At 38.0% G+C, this 18,218-nt stretch overlaps 1 protein-coding gene across 2 annotated transcripts in view; it reads right to left on the reverse strand.

Annotated features, from left to right (window-relative positions):
* prkcea (protein kinase C, epsilon a) overlaps window positions 1-18,218 on the reverse strand; it is a 55,141-nt gene that overhangs the window by 12,913 nt on the left and 24,010 nt on the right. The window contains exons 3-11 of one of the 2 annotated variants that reach the window (XM_056771222.1): window positions 12,211-12,376; window positions 11,752-11,786; window positions 11,538-11,626; window positions 10,690-10,819; window positions 10,439-10,581; window positions 9,690-9,789; window positions 9,280-9,482; window positions 9,000-9,173; window positions 1,645-1,799 (exon numbers count right to left, since the gene is read on the reverse strand). In XM_056771222.1, the coding sequence (XP_056627200.1) occupies window positions 1,645-1,799; window positions 9,000-9,173; window positions 9,280-9,482; window positions 9,690-9,789; window positions 10,439-10,581; window positions 10,690-10,819; window positions 11,538-11,626; window positions 11,752-11,786; window positions 12,211-12,376 (1,195 nt within the window). Of the gene's footprint in view, window positions 1-1,644; window positions 1,800-8,999; window positions 9,174-9,279; window positions 9,486-9,689; window positions 9,790-10,438; window positions 10,582-10,689; window positions 10,820-11,537; window positions 11,627-11,751; window positions 11,787-12,210; window positions 12,377-18,218 lie in introns of both variants that reach the window. The other variant, XM_056771221.1, reaches the window with a different exon arrangement.

Raw genomic sequence — 18,218 nt, forward strand, 5'->3', positions numbered from 1 at the left:
GAGAGATATGGGCTTTAACAATGCATAATTGATGGCTGATCGTGTGTAGTTTGACCTCTTGTATCTTGAAGGACTCAGCAGAACTTTGGATGATTATGAAAGTTCTACACAATCCTCAAGGTCTTGATAAGTATTATGGCTTTTCGTGCATTTCTGCGGTTCTGTGACCCACTGCAGCTCCAGTATTCAGTTTTTAGGATACGTTTAATTCTGTGTGTGCTAGAGACCGAAAGAGTGTGAGATTAAAGAGTGTATTTATGCATGCTCATGCCAGTTTCAGAAATACAACAGTTTGTATGACTCTCTGTGTGTCAATGGCTGTTTAAATGGGTGTGTACGAATAAGGAAGTTCAAAACACCGTGTCCGCACCGGACGCGACATGTGTGACGCGACACAACAAAAGACATTAGAGAGGCATTAGAACCATTATTATTTCAAATTTTGTCCACACTGGATGCTGCGTGGTGCAATGCGACAAACCCATTCAGAACAAGCAGGTCGTCATGATCCACACCTGTCACGTCCGGTGTGGACACGGTGTTACAGAGAGGAAAAGGTCTGCTCTAGCCGCTGTCATGGCAACCCTTCAAACAAGGGTGCGGGTGAGACACTTGAGAAATGGAGCATTTGTTTCATCTCATCAACTTTGAAATAACTCAAGAGATGTATTTCTTGCTTAGGTCACATTGCTTCTGAAAACAAGACAAAGTTAATATAAATTGAAGTTCATTTATGCTTAAAACAAGCTAATATCTGCAAATAGGGTTTGAAAGATAAACCTGAGATAACTTATAAATGAAGAGGAAACGCAAATCGAAATTCTACATTATTTCTTTTATATCTTTGAGACATATTTTCGCTAGTTTTAAGCCTAAAGTGAATTCATTTTTATTTCACTTTTTTCAAAAAACTAAACAAAGGGTCATTTTGCTTCTGAAAAAAGTGTTTTGATTTGAATAATTTTTACATATTTGTATTGCAAAACAAGAAACAAAAAAGAAACTATATTTTTTTTGCAGTCTGCTCAAAACAAACACTTATCTTTCCCCTTTTTGCTGGGGGGTAAAACCTGAATAAGAGCTTGATTGAAAAGGTACACCTAGTATTGGACTAAATGTCACGCTTACAATAGCGTGATCTTTCACCAACCCAACCTGTATCAATCCCAGAAAGAAAAAAAGCACTTAAAGGCTCTCAGGCATTTAAGTTACATCATGCATACATACTGCAGAACTACCAAGGTCTGTAGGATCTGTAGTCACACGGCAGTCTCATGGCATGACTGGTGCGTGTCTTTAACAGAAGTGTGTAATTTATTAGAAAAGTTAATACTTTCTCTGTTCCATGTTACTACTGTATGCAGAGACCGCTATAAAAAATGCCATCTGTAGGCTGAATTCACAGAAAGGGCTTTGTGATGGTATCAAAACATAGCTTTGTTTGTCTGAAGCTTAATGCTGCATCATTGGCAACACCAATGTCATGGGTTTTATACTTCCGAAACAGCCTAAACTGCATCTGCCAAATTCAAAAAATGCATGATTCATAGAAACCTTGAAAACTGTTATTTTTGTAGTTGTGTATGATAAAGCTCTAGGTGCAGAAATGACTCTCTTCATCTTTAGGTGCTTGTGTGTATTTACCTGTATATGACGCCGTGTTGATGCAGGAACATAAGTGCTGATGTCACCTCGGCTGCGTAAAAACGAGAGCGAGCTTCATCGAACTTGCGCGAGCGCTGGATCTGAAACATCAGGTCTCCTCCATTCACATACTCCATAACAAAGAACAACCGATCCTAAAGACAGAGAGAGAAAGAGAGTAGTACGTTTCTTCACTGTCCTCACTATAGGTCAGTGATATTAGCCTTTATTAAACAATGAGACAAGTCATGTGGACCTATCAAGCTATGTCATGCATTCTGGCTTCTCGTGCTTTACATGTTGAACATGCTGATGTAGAATTTATTCTACTTGATACACTCCCCCAGCACTCAAACTAGTTTCAGAAAGTTTTGTCTAATTCTGGATCCCTGTGTCGTCATAGGGATCCTACTCCTTTTATTAGCCAAAAGCACAGCAAGCCGAAGGCAAAAGAGCCCGCCCATGAGCCAACCGAGAACCGCTTACCATCAAGGTTTTCTGCGCTGCGTCAAGATCGGCTGCGCTGCAGCTCGTTACTCTTGTGATAGTGAAGTTTAGGTGTGTCTGTTTATTCACGGCATTTTATTGATGGATGCTATATAAAGGCTGGATATAACACCGGATTTGGAGATTGTTTGAAACTGATAGATGGCGTGGCCCCAGTACTATAAGATGCCTGACATGAAATGCACGCAGTAAGTCAAACTAAGTCATACGTCTGTGTCTTGTTGGCAATCGACGTGCACTTGCATAATGTACAAAGCATGGGGGGATTAATGTGTTGCTTGCTCGTGCTGTAGTTCCATCCCACTCTCCCTACTAGTCCCACCTCTAGGAGCTTGTGTTTGTCCGGAAAAAATCGCACATCTGCATCTCTCTTTTATAAATTTGATCAAACTAAATACTCTTCGAAGATACGATGTATGCCACACTGTATTAGGCACTCAAGATTAATATGAGATTAGCAGAAACTGAGTGCATTACCCGATCTTTAAATAAAAGATGTTAGTTTAGTGGACTGTATTTAACGCACAATTCAAATGTAGTGCTGCCACGAATATCACCACATTATACTTCACATTCTTCATCGGACACAAACACTTTTGAGCCTTGACGTTTGATGAACGGTTCTTTTATTTCAGCATACTAGAGCCCACTTCTGTGTGTTTAGTTCTTTATTCAGAGAGGGAGGAATTTAAACAGGATGCTTAAATAGTTTGTGTAAATGTGCCAAGAAATCTGAAGGAAGCCCACCCAATCCAATATGAACAAACATTTCCTGCCCCTAATTAGAAATGGACAAATAGCTTTTTCCGTTTCGGCTGGACCCCTCAAAAATGAATTTTTGATATAGCTCAAAACAGGACATGTTAAAACATGTGGGTCATGACAGAAAAAAGCTGTTTACCAAAACATCTGGAATAAAACTTGCCGTGTATGTGTGTAGCCATAAAAATGAAAAATCACAGATGAGATCTCTGTAAAATCGTAATCATTTCTACTGGACATCGATGAAATTATTAAAGTATCCTGCATCTCAGATATTTCTCCTCAAAAAAAGACTTTCAGAAGAGATCTGAACAATGACATAAAATGAACTCAGATTTGTCAAGTCTGTAATCTGAAGTCAATATTAGTAAAGATTTCAAAGTCAACTGAAACATTTATCATCAAATTGACCCAAATCCAGATTATTTTACCTTTACAATCTATCTAAAGTTTACAGTTCCACATGCTTAATGTTTTCATAACAATGTTTAAATTTTATGTCCCCTAAGCATTTTTAAGTTAATACTAAGTTAAGTCTAAGTTAATACTTAAATGAAACACAACTGAGAACACCATCAAATTTTCAGAGTTACGAAAAAGCAATAAATAATAAAATGATCCTCTGTGTGTTTGTGTGTGTAATTGTTTAAATACATTGTGGGGTCCAAATGCCCCCACAATATATTAAAAGTCTCACACACTAACATTGTGGGGACCGATGGATGGGTAAGGGGAAGGCAATAGAATATACAGTTTGTTCAGCATAAAAAATCATTACGCCTATGGAAAGTCCCCATTATGAATAGAAACCTGACCTGTGTGTGTGTGTGTGTCTGTGTGTGTGCGCATGTGTTCTCCATTCTTCTGACAAGGGCTGTAACAGACGGGTGGTGTAAGGAAACGTCTGTTTAGTCTCACCCATACTTATGTAACATGTTATGAAAGACATTTTCAATAGCTTGTGTTCTATAGACTGCAGGTGCGAGACACCTGACAAACCTAAGGCTGAAAACATACAAGTCTGTAGGACATCACCAAGCAAAATTACACCTGTAATCTACATTATAATCTAGGTCTTTGAACATGGAAATCCACACATCTCCACCTTTCAGTGCATTTTGCGGGTTTACTCATTGTTTTCTGAAATAAGCAAAACAAAATCTTACTGGTTTACATTCACTTCTATGCATTTGGCAAACAATATACTCCAATGCTATAAAAATGCACAATGCACTCAACAGCACACGTTTTCTCAGTATTTCCGGGAATTCCATCTAACAATAATTAAGCGATGCGAGAAATGAAGACAACGAGACCAGATAGAACAGAGATTAGACTGGCAGAAAGGATTTTTGTGTTCGTGTAAGGCATCTATGAAGGCGCATGTTTCAGATGGCTTTGACACTGAAAGCGATGATATCACTGGAGTGTGGAGATCATCTTGAACATCAGGACACAAGTTCGTTGAACCCAACCAAACTATATGTTGCTTAAGAGCGAAGTGCAGAACATGAGGGTTTCTGGGTTGTGACCGTGACAATGACCTCATCTGTGATATGTCCTCGGCGGATAATAAAAAGCATGGTGATGTCACTTTATCACTATCTATAACCATAACAAACCATAAAATCAGTGACATTTTCTCTGACTCATCCGATTCGTTTTACTCTGCAGTGGTATGAGTTAGTGTTCTGCCAAATGACACATAAAAACTACCTTTACAATGTCATGGGTGTCTCTCAAAAAGTGCAATTATACCGTTTTTGCATAGAGGGACAGTTCACCCAAAAATAAAGATTCTGTCATCATTTACCCCCACGAGTTGTTCCAAATATGTACTCATTTAGTTTTTCTGATGAACACAAGAGAGAGATATTTGGAAGAATGCTTGTAACCAAACAGTTCTTGGCCTGATGACCACCACTGTCTTTTAAACAGTTACCCTTACTTGTTTAACTTTAATTTAAAAGTCCCTTTAAATAGCTCAAGCATTACTCTGCCTCTTTTCTTTCTGCTTACTTTTTCTAGACAATGATTCAGAATTAAGATGTTCATCCTCCCCAAGGTTCTTTAACACAGCCCCTTCTGCCCTCCTCCTATGGCCACTTTCTATCTGCCGCAGCTTGTCTGCCCGCTGTCTCTACAGGGCTCATCAGAAAAAAGTTGTGTAACAGTATTTACATTTCTGCCGCGTAGTTGCGGACGATAAGAACATGGCCCTGATCCCGAGGTCTGATTAAAGCCAGAGCTTCCAGTTCACAAAGAGTACACAGCGCCCCCCAGGGCTCCAGACTAACTTTTTTCACCAGGAGCACAGTGGCCCCCAACTGAAAATTTTAGGGGCACAACCAGAAAATTTAGGGGCACATACCGTAAATCAACATGCTAACCAAATCTACTAATTTCCACTGTATTACTAATAAATACTTTAATAATAGATGCAGAAATTACAATGTTCTGTTTCAAATTCAGTGTCACATTTTATTCTGCACTTTTGAAGATGCAACAACAAGGTAAACTGACAGCACCATCGCTGTCATGACAGTACATATAGTAAACAAAATACCATACATTCAGAATAAAAAAAGTGCTTAGTAACAAAGTGCTTAGTAACCTTTCGGTCATTTCACAGTTACAATGTGACTTTTTTTCGCCACACCAACCTCTGACTCTGCATCATCATCCGATGGTGACACTGTAGACTCTGGCACTGGTACACTAGCCGCAGGTCGGATGAACGAATCAATAGTTCGCTTGCTCATAGCTCAGACACACGCACATATGTGACCCTGGACGACAAAACCAGTCTTATGGGTAAATTTTTCAAAATTGAGATTTATAAACCACATGAAAGCTGACTAAATACACTTTCTATTGGTATATAGTTTGTTATGATAGGACACTATTTGGCCGAGATATAACCATTTTAAATTCTGGAATCTGAGAGTGGAAAAAATCAAAATATTGGGAAAATCGCCTATAAAGTTTTCCAGAAGTAGTCCTTAGCAACGCATATTACTAATGATGGGAAATAAATGAAACTTACACCATTGATTTACCACAGCTTAAACTGTATACACACACAATTTCATAAAAATAATTCTCCAGGAACATATAAAATTTTACACTTGAGCTGGCAACGAATCATCATTAACAGAGGCAGATCTACATGCTAAGATGATGTTTTGTTTACATTTTGTCAGAGCAAAATTGGCATAACTTTGACATAAACAACTCATGAAAACCACTACTTTGTAAAGAAGGTATTTAAGAACGTTTGTGACTAACTGACCTGAACTTTGAAGAATTTTCCCACTCAAGCGGGTTGAATTCTGAGTCCGCAGTGAACACTTTGTATTCCTTCATGTCACGGAGTCGAAGCGATCTAAACATTGATTGAATTCGTCGTCTTCCGGGGCATCCTATTATGTCAAGCCGGTCTCTGGACATTCTGTATTATCTTCCCAATGATTTGCGAAACAATCATTTACTAGGTTCGTTAAATTATTGCTGTCATTAGCGTTTAGATTGAGCAAACGCGCTTCCATCAGAATCCATGTTTTGAAGCGCGATCATGACGGATTGTGTACGCTGCGCACGTGAGACGCTATAGCAGGCCGTTGCTAAGAGGAAACAGGTTTGTTTTAACACTCTCTATTGGCTTACTCTTGTAATGACATAGAAGAGAGTAGATTAACTTGAAAGCGGAATCTCTTAACTTTACATAGATAGCAAACTTGAATGGGTAGTTTTCATAGAGCGGACAGCAGCGAGTTAAGTTTGTAGGCATGTTTCTGACCATTTTTTGTTCGCGATATTAAGGGATCGACTCACAAAAATAAAGTTTTGACATATTTAGGGTAGGAAATTTACAAAATATCTTCATGGAACATGATCTTTACTTAATATACTAACGATTTTTGACATAAAATAAAAATTGATCATTTTGACCCTAACAATGTATTTTCGTCTTTTGTCAGAAATATACCCGTGCGACTTACGACTGGTCTTGTTGTCCAGGGTCACATATCAGGTTGTGATGATATTTGTCTCCGTTTCCTTCCCACAGGTGTTTACGCGCGCTCGATTATCTCTAGGCCCCTCCCCCTCCACACATTTTAGCCACTTACAGTGGCCATTTCCTATTCTTCTCACACGCATTGGCCGCCTCACAGACAGGCATCACTCAATGAAACGCGAGTGTGTGCTCGCGTCTCATGAGTATGTTTGCGAGTGTGTGTGTGTGCGTGTGCGAGTGTGTGTGTGTTTGCGTGCGTGTGCGCTCGCGTCTCATTGATTATTTCATTGCTCATTTCATTGATCATTGACGTGCCCCTTCCACGTTTAATGTATAAAAAAATACGGAGGGTGGGGGAGGCAAATTTACTGGTAGCAAATGTGCGACTGGATGTAAAAATTCAGTCGCACACTCTCAAATTTTGGTCGCAAAATGCGACCATTTGGTCGCAGTCCGGAGCCCTGGCCCCCCCATCACGTCTTCTCTTTTTTTTGCATCTATTTCTTTGTTGCCATCCCTCAGCACACGGCCTGAATTCTCAGATGTGGGCGAACGAGATACCGTGGTGGAGAGTTAAAAAAGAAATGAGAACACTAGATATCAAAGTAAGTGTAACTAGGGCACGAGAGGGGAAGCAGAACAAGAGGTCTTAAAGAAGTGAAAGTGTAAAATAGAGAAGGACTGTATGAAGAGGCAGAAGATCAGGCTGATAAAAGCCCTGCTTATAAAGGACAAGTGCTGTTCATTGATAGAATATGTTCAGTTTTACCTTCCTCATGCAATACATGTACATCTGACAATTTACAGCTGTGTGTGGAGGTGCCAAACAACAAAACATTTGCGGATATATTAGCAACTGCACAAAGTAAAAATTCATTTAGAAAAAAAAAAACATGTAGTTTGAACTCCCGAAAGCATTTTGGGCGCTCAGAAAAAGTTTCATAGAAACCCCATCTAACCTCCTGCACTTTTGGAAACAATGATTCACAAGACTGACACCTAAAAACCACAGTGCTATCTTGAGACATCTTACACAGTCGGGGAAAAGGCTCCATCTGCTGGAGAGCTACTGTAACTGAAAGTGCAGCTCTGATGAACTTATCTATTGTGTGTGGCTCTGCCATCTGCTGGAAAATAAGAAGATATCGGCAATTCCATGCATGAAAAATAGGACGTTTTTACCAAAGGTTTTCACCATACTGATAGTTGATTACAGAATTTGGTGGTACCTGTAAAATACCTCTAAAGGCTTTAAATCATTTTTATTTACAAAACATACCAAAGAGTTTCCATAGTCAGGAAAGTGTCACTTTCAAAATGGTCACATCCATAACGGTCCATATTCCTCATTCCTCATAAATGGGGACATGAAAATAAAAAAGAAGAAGTATTTGATGTTCTTTGAAGAGCCATCATTGTTGGGTATTATTGCTTCTGGTTTTTACATTTTAATTCACATAAATCCGACCCATGTTCTCTCAAAAACGGTGTGCTTTTTATCACATCCATACTGTGTTCATTTCCCTTTTAAAACATCAAATGTGTATACACTGATATTTTTCTGATGTCTTAACTATCAAAAGGGGTTTAAGATAATATATACAGATGTTCATAGTGTAGTCATTATTAATACATTCTCTTAGACCTCATATTTCAAGTTTTATGTTACATTTATAACCCTGGAATATTCCTTGTGGCTCATTTTATAGTTTTCTACATAAATATGTATTGCACAGCACCTGCACTTTAGTTTAACCTTCCTTCCTTTCCTATCTCTTTTCGTATTCTGACAGTCGAAGAAGCATTTCACTGCATGTCGTACTATGTATGGTTGTGAATGTGACGAATAAACTTTGAACGTGACTCAACATCATGGATTCACATCAATACAAATAAACATGCCCATTAAATGCATTATAAGTCAATTAAGGCCAGATGCATCGGCATACATGAGAATGAAAACAATATAAAAATCATCCAGACATTGTAGTTCTTAACTTAATGAGAAAAGACTGTGTGTCTGAGCTACAGACAGTTAGAGGAAGAGACGATTTGGTGGCTTTCATACCTTTGTCTGGAAGCAGCAGAAAAGTTGAGTGAGATAGGGATGCTTTCTAGCCAGGGCCAGAATGCGTTTCTCTGTCAAAGTGCAGTCCACATCATCATCCTGCAGGATCACGTCTTTCTTCAGCACCTTCACAGCATAGACTTCGTCGGTACCCTTTAGCTCAGCCAGCATCACCTACAAGAGGTTTTCAAATGCTTTTTAACGCTGATTTTTTCTTTTAACATGTACTAATGCTGAAGGTATAAAATCGAATATATAACTCTCTTCGAAGGTCCCTCACCTTGCCGAAACTGCCCTTCCCCAGAACTTTGATAAAGATGAAGTCTATCAAACTCATCCTCTTGGTCTGGACAGACTTCACGTCTCCGTTCTCCTGGCCCTCGGTCACTGCGCTCTGAACTCCGGTGCATGAGGAAGAGGAGGAAGACTTGTGCTCCTGGCCAAATGACAGGGCTTTACGAATGCTCTCCAGTTCTGCAAGCTCTGCTACAGATACAAGCACAGCACTTGGTGAGAGACGAAGGAAAATCTAAAATGCTCAAAATGTTTCCCTTCACATGAACGATTCTAATGTTCATGTTAATGATAAAAGATTATTTCATTTAAAAGGAAACTGATTGTGTCTAAATACATTTTGAACGTGTAATACTAAGTGACTGAGAGAAAGGGAGTGAGGGAGGGATTCAGTACCCTGGTCACAGGGTGAAGTCGGAGCCGATTTGCAGCGGTCGGCTTCCTCCGATGCCGGGGCTTCTGATGTGGGTTGTTGAGGGTCCTGCCCTGGTGTCAACTAAAGAAAGAACATTTCTATTATCAATACTAATATTTCCATATTTTAATATCTTTCACATATTTATTACAACTAACATTCGCTTACAATGTTATTAAAGTTTATTTCATTTTTTAAGCTAAAACAAAAGATTAAAAGATCAAAGAATTTGATACAAAATTCTCCAAGTAATCATGCAATAAAGTGAGAGATTTGGTGAGAGAAATAACAATGATAAAAAATAATATTTAAATATTTACAAACATTAAAGAGAAATTAAAATATAGAAATATTACAATTCAATATAATAACGTCTCTTATCTCATCTTTTTATCATTATACTTATCTCAAGTCTAATCAACTTGTCTCACTTTATTGCATTGTTTATTAGGTCGTTTTTATTACAGATTTATCTTTTCAAGTTAGTAACATAGCCAAAAATCAGTAGCCAAAAACTACTTTTTATTGAATCCATTTAGAATTAAAAAGACTATTAAGATTTCCAAATAAACAACAAACTAAAGTTACAGTATGCGTCATTGTTGATTAAAAAATTAAGCAATCCTTTCAACAACATTTGTAATATACTACACAACTCACTATATCACAAATTCTTCCATCAACCATTGATCAAGCTGGCCAAACTCCCAAGATCTTTAACAGCACTCACCTTTTTCCTGCGCTGGGTACTGTTGGAGATCTTGTCTGGTGTCACCCCGAGATCCGACAGCACTTTGGCAATTTTTCTGGCATCAACGCCACAGCTAGGAGCTACATTATTTTCACAACGTCGATGGACATTCATTTTACAGGCTGAAAACAAAGCCAGATAGTAAGTGGCTATAGAATATTACAGTGTACATAAAAATAGGTCCTTGACTAAAAAAATCTTCGCTTGTCGGCAGAAGTTCTTTTGCTTACCTTTGCATTGCAGTCCCTGCCGCATCAGTCCCCAAAGTAAAGATCCACAGTGGTCGCAGAAGGTGGGGACTTTGTAATTGTGAATGCTGAACATGTGTGGAATGTTTACACTGAAACGCTGGGAGCCGACCTGTCACAACAAAACATTATTTAAACTACAATACCCACAATTCAACTGAGCACTCTTGAGAAAATCATGTGGAGTTTCAGTCCTAGCGCACAGTCTACACTATACAAGCTGTTTGATTTGATGCTATAAAACTTGACTTTTATCGCTCTTAAAGTGATAAGTCACCCAAAAATGACAAATATGTCATCATTTACCAACCCTCCAGCAATTTCAAACTTGTATGACTTTCTTTTGTAATGAAAAAAGGGTGAGTGAATGATGACAATATTTTAACTTCTGGGTGAACTATATTTTAACACTCAGATCCTACCACGTTTATCACTTGATCTGTTTAAAAGGTGTTATGTTTAATTCTGTGATTATTTATTGCAAACTTGTGTAACAATGTCATGAAAAAGATGGCAGAGAATCAGAAAAGAAAATATAAAAAATATACTTAATATTAAATTTGATACATTTCACAAACTATTTATAGAAGGTTGGACTATAGAACTGCTTCTAGTCTATTGCATTTTTTATAGTTGCATATATTGCGGTGGTATATACAGTATGTGGTGGACATCCATGGTCATTCACATAATAAACAATAACAAATATTTTTTACAAAGTAAAACTTTGTGATGCAGAGTTTACATGCTGCATATTGCAGAAAAAATTCAAGAAGTATGCAATTCCATAGAATGTGCTTTTGTGAGTAAGTATTGGTACAGTAACAGACCTCTTCAGGAGTGTCTTCCTGTTTCTTCAGGCCAGCACATTTTGTTATGATGAGTTCGTGGCATCTTTTATGGACCACACAGGTACAAACTGAGAGAATTGGAGAACATGAAAACAGTATAAATGCCAAGTTCAGTGCAGGAAAATGCATCTGCAAAAATCATTTTCAATGGATAAACTGTTATTATTATATTTTTGTTATTGAGTCCACTCACCCTGACACTGGTAACCCTGTTTTCCCAATACACCCCTGCAGAACCACAGTAAACCAAATGTGTTAGAACAACAAAAAGATGTGCAATTTTATCTATGAACAACAGAGGGGGCTATTTGCTGCAACAAAAATCTACACTCTACCTGAGGAACCCCTTGAAGAGACCCCTAGAGTTAACAGTAGTTCTTAGGGAAACTAACTGTTCAAAGACCAAAAAATAAACAGAAAACATTTGTGTGATCTGTGGACGCGTCACTAAGCCCTACATACTCCCTGAGAGGTTCAAATTTGCTGTTAACAATTTTATCACAAACCACTTGGATGTGAATAACATTTATATACGTTTAATGTTTTTAAATTACATAAAAGAAGAATTTTATAATAAATGTTTCCCTGTATTATAGAAGCAGCTATTGTGACGGACTACTGGTAAGGTGTGTGAAGGGTTACAGCATCTTACCAGATAAAATCTCTGCAATGGGAGCAGTAGGTGGGCTGTCGCAGGTAAGTGGCCATGAACTTGTGTCCGTTAACCTGATGGACACGCCTCCGGACCGCCCCCTGCCGTTTTCGCGGCCGCATCCGCTCACGGAAAACCCTCTCCTCATTTTCATTGGATGATGCAGCTGTGATGTAAAATGCAAGATGTTAGATGGATCTAGCATGAGTTTAATGTAGGCCATTACCATCACCAGATGCTTAAAAAAACTCTCGATCAAACATGTATGGTGACACACACACAGAAGTCCACCTATCTTTCATCTCAAACATAATATTTTAGGACACTTAGTGCCAAAAAGAGGTCCTCAAACATCCTCATGATCTAACATCAAACTCAACCAGCAGAGAACATGAACAAAAACATCATTGATCTCATGCACTCTTCCCCTTTGCGGGCTGCAGTAATTGTGTATATATGTGCATTGCTCATGAGAGGAATTGGCGGCCATGGACCACCTGACCCTACATGTGACCACTGCAGCTCTATGCATTCCAGGAGTCAGGTGATGACTTTGGGGGAGAGACAGTGTTCTTTCATAAGACAAGAACGGTGAAATGACATTCATATTGCTGTGTTGAGTCAGTGCCCATAATGTGGGTGTGTGTGAGCTTGGCCTCTCCTGACCAAGGGCATAACATATGCATAACATAGCAGGATGAATCAACCTGTAACTAATTATGTAAGATCAGCCTCATAATAACAACTTCAAAACCTTCCTAATAAAGACTAGAAGGTAAAATCGGACTCTAGATAAGATGCTGGCAGCAAAGTCATCCGCCAAGTGAATAGACAGAAAGTAAAAAAAGTGTAGTTTTTGGATTTGTTTTTCTTTTCTTTTAATCGTTAGTAAAATATATCTCTTTAAAATATATCACTTTGCAACCAACCTCTTGATCAAACTTAAAATCTAACCTGTAATGCACATTTATTTATGTTGTAAAACTTCTCAAATTGATGCTGGCATTGTTGGCATCATGTGCAACCAATGGCTTACTACACCCCTCTCACCCACAGGACTAAGATAACGTCTTTACGAACACACTCTGTAGAGAAGTTTGTCCGTTTAGGGCTAATGTAGAAACAACATGGCAGTTCCATGCAAGGGGACCCGCTGTGTACAGTAGAAATAGCTCATTCTAAGGTAATAAAAACTTCATTATGTAAGGTCTTGTACACCTCTGAAGACAAGATTAATATGTATATTATATTGCATTTCTGTTAATAGATCCTTCAAAAAATTACACATTGGCCCTTTATAGTGCATTCAAAGTACTGTAGTGGCCAGTGGGAATGGGGGCATATCAGTACATTTTTGCTACAAATGCCCTCAGAATAGATTAAACGATCAAAATATGAGTTGAATGGTACAAAATAGACCAAACACTAAACTTTATTTACTGGACAGAATTATTTAGGGAAGAAAGGAACCTGCTGCATATAAGGGAATAGGAGTTTAATTCGCTCTACAAAGAAATGCATAGAAACACAAAAAAGCTTGAATGAAGCATACTGTAATAAGATCAGTTTTTAATAACTGTGAATACCTGATTCTTAAACTTAAGTTTTATACACTCCCAACTATTAAACATGCATAAAGTTTTTAATACATTTTAACTTTAACACTGTATATTTGAATAAACATGCCAAGACATCAAGTATGTACATTCCCTTAGACTAAAAGCCATGACCTTGCTGTTACTAGGAACACGATTATATATTTACCCTACACAGTTATGTATTATGGAGGCACAGATTGCACAATCATCACGTATAATCTCTCCATTTCAGAGAGAGTCTACAAACTTTCCCCCTCTTGTTTTGTTCAAATAAACTTTTCATCCAACTCCACCTCCGCTTCTTGTCTTTCTATGCAGCAGTGTACTGTACGGTATGTGTGGGTTGCATTATTTTAATGCTGTCTGTAAAGAGAGAGCTTCTGCAGAGGTGTTATGACGACTGAGATCTCCCCGTAGGGTGACACACAGCCCCCATAGAGTTACTAGGTCAGGTACAATTACCTATGTGAAGCTCCTGAGGGAAACAAAGCAAGTGTGTGAATGTCTCTGTGTGTCTGCCTCATGTCAGGGAGCTCCTGGGGCGACGGGTGTGCTTGTTGTCTGATAGTATAGTGTCCTGTTGAATGGGTATCTGCTTAGGAGAAAGGCGCAGCAGCTAAAAGCGCCATTAGTGGGATAGATGTGCTTACATAATTCATTATCCATCTGCTTAATAATGTCACAACTTTAAAGGCATCTCACAACACAATACTCGAGGACCACATATAGGCACAGATATGATAGCAATTAACTCCATATCCTCTGCATTCTCTAAATAGACCACGTTAGAGTAGATTTCCTATTAGATTTGATAGAAATGAAGAGTGATGTTTAAATGATGGAGAGAGCATTCCAATGTTGACTACCAACATTCTTCAAAATATCCTCTTGTTTGAAGATGCTTGAAATGACAAAAGGGTGACTACATGATGACAGAATTTTATTTTATGGGTGAAATATACCTTTAACATTAACATTACTCGTAGGATTAAACATACATTTCATAAAACAACCGCCATTGCTCTAAGATACAGATAATGATTTTTAATGTCGCAATATGCAACACATTTCTTCACCTCTAGCTCATACATGAAATATTTTGAAATAGTTTTATCTTGAATCAACTATGATAAGAAATAGCTTACTTTACTTAACATGTGTGCAACATACATTTATATTTGCAGTATTGTTAGCTTGATATGTACACAGTATCAAAGTATTCCAAGATTTAGAAACAGTTAACACATCCTTCAACAAATGGAAAGAAAAACATGGGTCGTGCATATATGATGTAACCTAGAACTATAAGATATTATTTGCATATTAAATATACTGCATTTCATGGCCTCATTGTTTCCATTGAATCAAATAAGCAGTCTACTCGAACTCAGGCCTTTTCTTCTTTGGCTCAAAGAATTTGCAAAATTAATACACGTAAATAAAGCTGTTCTTCTGACCATTAACATTAATCACAAGTCTCACAGCCAAGACCTTTAGGTCAGAGTCTGACGTCACGCACCAGGTGAGAATGCATGACATCTGACTTACATGTGCTCTAGTGACAGTGTCCATGGTGATCATGAACGACGACGTGTACTCCAACAAACCCCGGTCTCTTCTTTTCACCGTCACCATTCTCATCATTCCACACCTCCCTTTGTTCTCTTTTTGTTTGTCTATATTTCATCCCTAGTTCGCCCTTCTGGCTAGCGGACCACTGAGCCGATGAGAGTTTGTACTTCGCCCACGGTCAGACAGCCATGAGAAGCTCAGGGCAGCCACTGCCCACGCCGATGCCACTTCAACCCCAGACACGCCACCCACAAGCACTCTCCAATCCACCCAGAGCACAGCATGGGACCAATTAAAATTGCATCAATCAGACAGAGAGAAAGAGACTGGAATTCTGCTTATATATCAATGAAAGCCCTGCCCATAACTTCAGAATGATCATCTTGTTGTACATGAGCCACGCAATCTTCAGCTTGGCATCGATAGCTGTCAGAGGGTCTGGTACATGGCTGTGATGGTTAGCAGGAACAGCCAATGTCACAATCTCGGGTCTGGCATTTGCATACTGACTGAGCTGCAAACATGACACGGCGTTTGATATTAAACTATTTAGGCTACTGAGTAACATGCAAAAAGGAAGTTAGACCAGACGCGACAGTGCCAACTGGTTTTAGTCAGAGCAGACAACACATTTGGTGCAATGAGGGAGGAAAGCACAGCTCGCTTGATATGTCATACTGTTGTTTACTGGAAAATTAAATCCAACAGTAGGTCATGGAATCTGCACAGGCAAAACTCCACAGAAAGCCCAGCCAATGCCCTCTGAAATGTCAAAAGTTTCACTCACTGTTTGCATGATGGTTTAATAAATATTTTGGCTACTAGTTAAACTGTATTGCGTGAATGACTAAAACCAACCAAGAAAATGTACAAAGTGCCTCATGATTTCATCTGGGGCTGGCGTTTGTAGGTGTTGAAAAAAAAAAACTTAAATCACACATTTTATAACACACCACAGAAAAAAATGGTGGGTATGACCCTGCGTGTGTTTTCTACATAAAATCCTTCTACATAATGTTATATATAATAAATAAATATAATCTTGATTTCTTTAAAACTGACAGCAAAGCCATTTCAAATGTTGAAATCAATGTTTAGGAATTCAACCTCCTATTTTTTTTTGTCTAAAAAATCGATCATATCTATCATATGTTCATGCGGCTATGACAAGGGGATTTCAAACTTTGATGCCAAAGACTCCCCAAATATGATGTATCTTTTTTTGAGGGACACCTTTCTTAAAATACCTTTATAAAGTATTATGTACAAATAAACAATTAAAACTTGTTAGATTGTAAATGAGATATTAAATATATTGGTTCCGATCTTAAAGGTGGGGCGGTTGCTTTGGAAAGATGCTAGCTTTAGCCTGCTAGCACTGAAATTATAATCCCACCCTCTATCCCAGTAGTTCTCGAATGGGGGTACTGCAGGGGGTACGTGAGAGAAACTGACATTTAGGACTACATAATAAAATTCAAAAAATTATGATAATTGTATTTTTATAGGAAATTAGGACTGCACAATGATGCATAAAAATAAATTAATAAATTTAGATATAATAACTGTTCATTTCACTGAACTTTAAGTTAAAATGTTGATGTCTGGTCAAGGGGTGCTTGGTTTGAAAAAATCATAAAAAGGGGAACCACTTCTCTATGTGATTCGCCGTCCACAGCCACGCCTCCCCCAAACACATGAATGTATTTCGTAAATCCACATAACGGATTACAAACTAAATCAATTACATTCTTCTCAAAGCATGTTCATACCTGTTCAAAAGAAAGAGGGCAACAATGCTATCGTCTTTAAGACCATTTGCCTGCCGGAGATGTCTCCATCTTGTAAAAGCTGAACCGATGCTATTTCGAGTTTTTCCTCTTTCATGATCCAGATTTTTTTATTTGATTTTTTTCATAATGCTTTATTGTCAGGAAACTGCATGTACAATGCCACATCTCATTGTATTACAAAAAATATTTCAACAAGAAAAGACCAAAAAAGAAAACATACACAAAAAAAGAGGGTACATAAAATCAGATTACAAATAAATGTATACAACACACACTTTACAATTTCATAGGATGTTTAAATGCACAAAAACTTGTAAATTAACACCATAAAGTCCATAAATTGTTAGAGGAGGAGCATATAGTAACCGTTTCAATTGCTTTACGATTTCTCGATTTTGACATCACATCTACATTCTGTTTTATCTCTTTTTCAAGCACTACAAAAATAGGTTTACTCTTGCATTTATGAATGTTAAATCAATTCAAAAATAGATAGCGATCCTAACCTAAATAATAATATAAAAGTATGTGCATATAAGATAAGGAACAAGTTTTTGATATGTTATCATCAAAGCCTCCACATTATTCCAAAAATGCTGGGTATGTCGGCAGGACCAAAACAAATGTGTTGTTTCAAGGGAACATTTGCAAAAAGAGCATTCTAAATCGAAATTAATTTTAAACTTTCCCAGATTTTATTTTAGGATAAACTCTATGAATTTATTTAAATGAGATTTCCATAACTTTATTTGCAAGAAAGAACTTTCGAGGTAATGACCAAACTCGAGTCCAATTTAGGATATAAAAGAAATCCAATTGAAAGTGTTGAGATATTCTCATTCAAAAACAATGATTTGGAAAGTTTGATTGTTGCTGATTGTCCGCCATTCTCCCTACATTGACACAATGGATGTGAGTGCACTGATGAAGTATGCTGTCTGCATGAACAGGGTGCGCAGTGGTAAGCAAAATATGTCGGCTGAAAATGTACACATGACCAGTCACATCGTTGTGCAGTTAAACAGTAAACTTCTTGCTTTTACTT

Source organism: Triplophysa dalaica, chromosome 17, assembly GCF_015846415.1.
Source record: "Triplophysa dalaica isolate WHDGS20190420 chromosome 17, ASM1584641v1, whole genome shotgun sequence".
In the NCBI taxonomy this organism is placed as follows: Eukaryota; Metazoa; Chordata; class Actinopteri; order Cypriniformes; family Nemacheilidae; genus Triplophysa; species Triplophysa dalaica.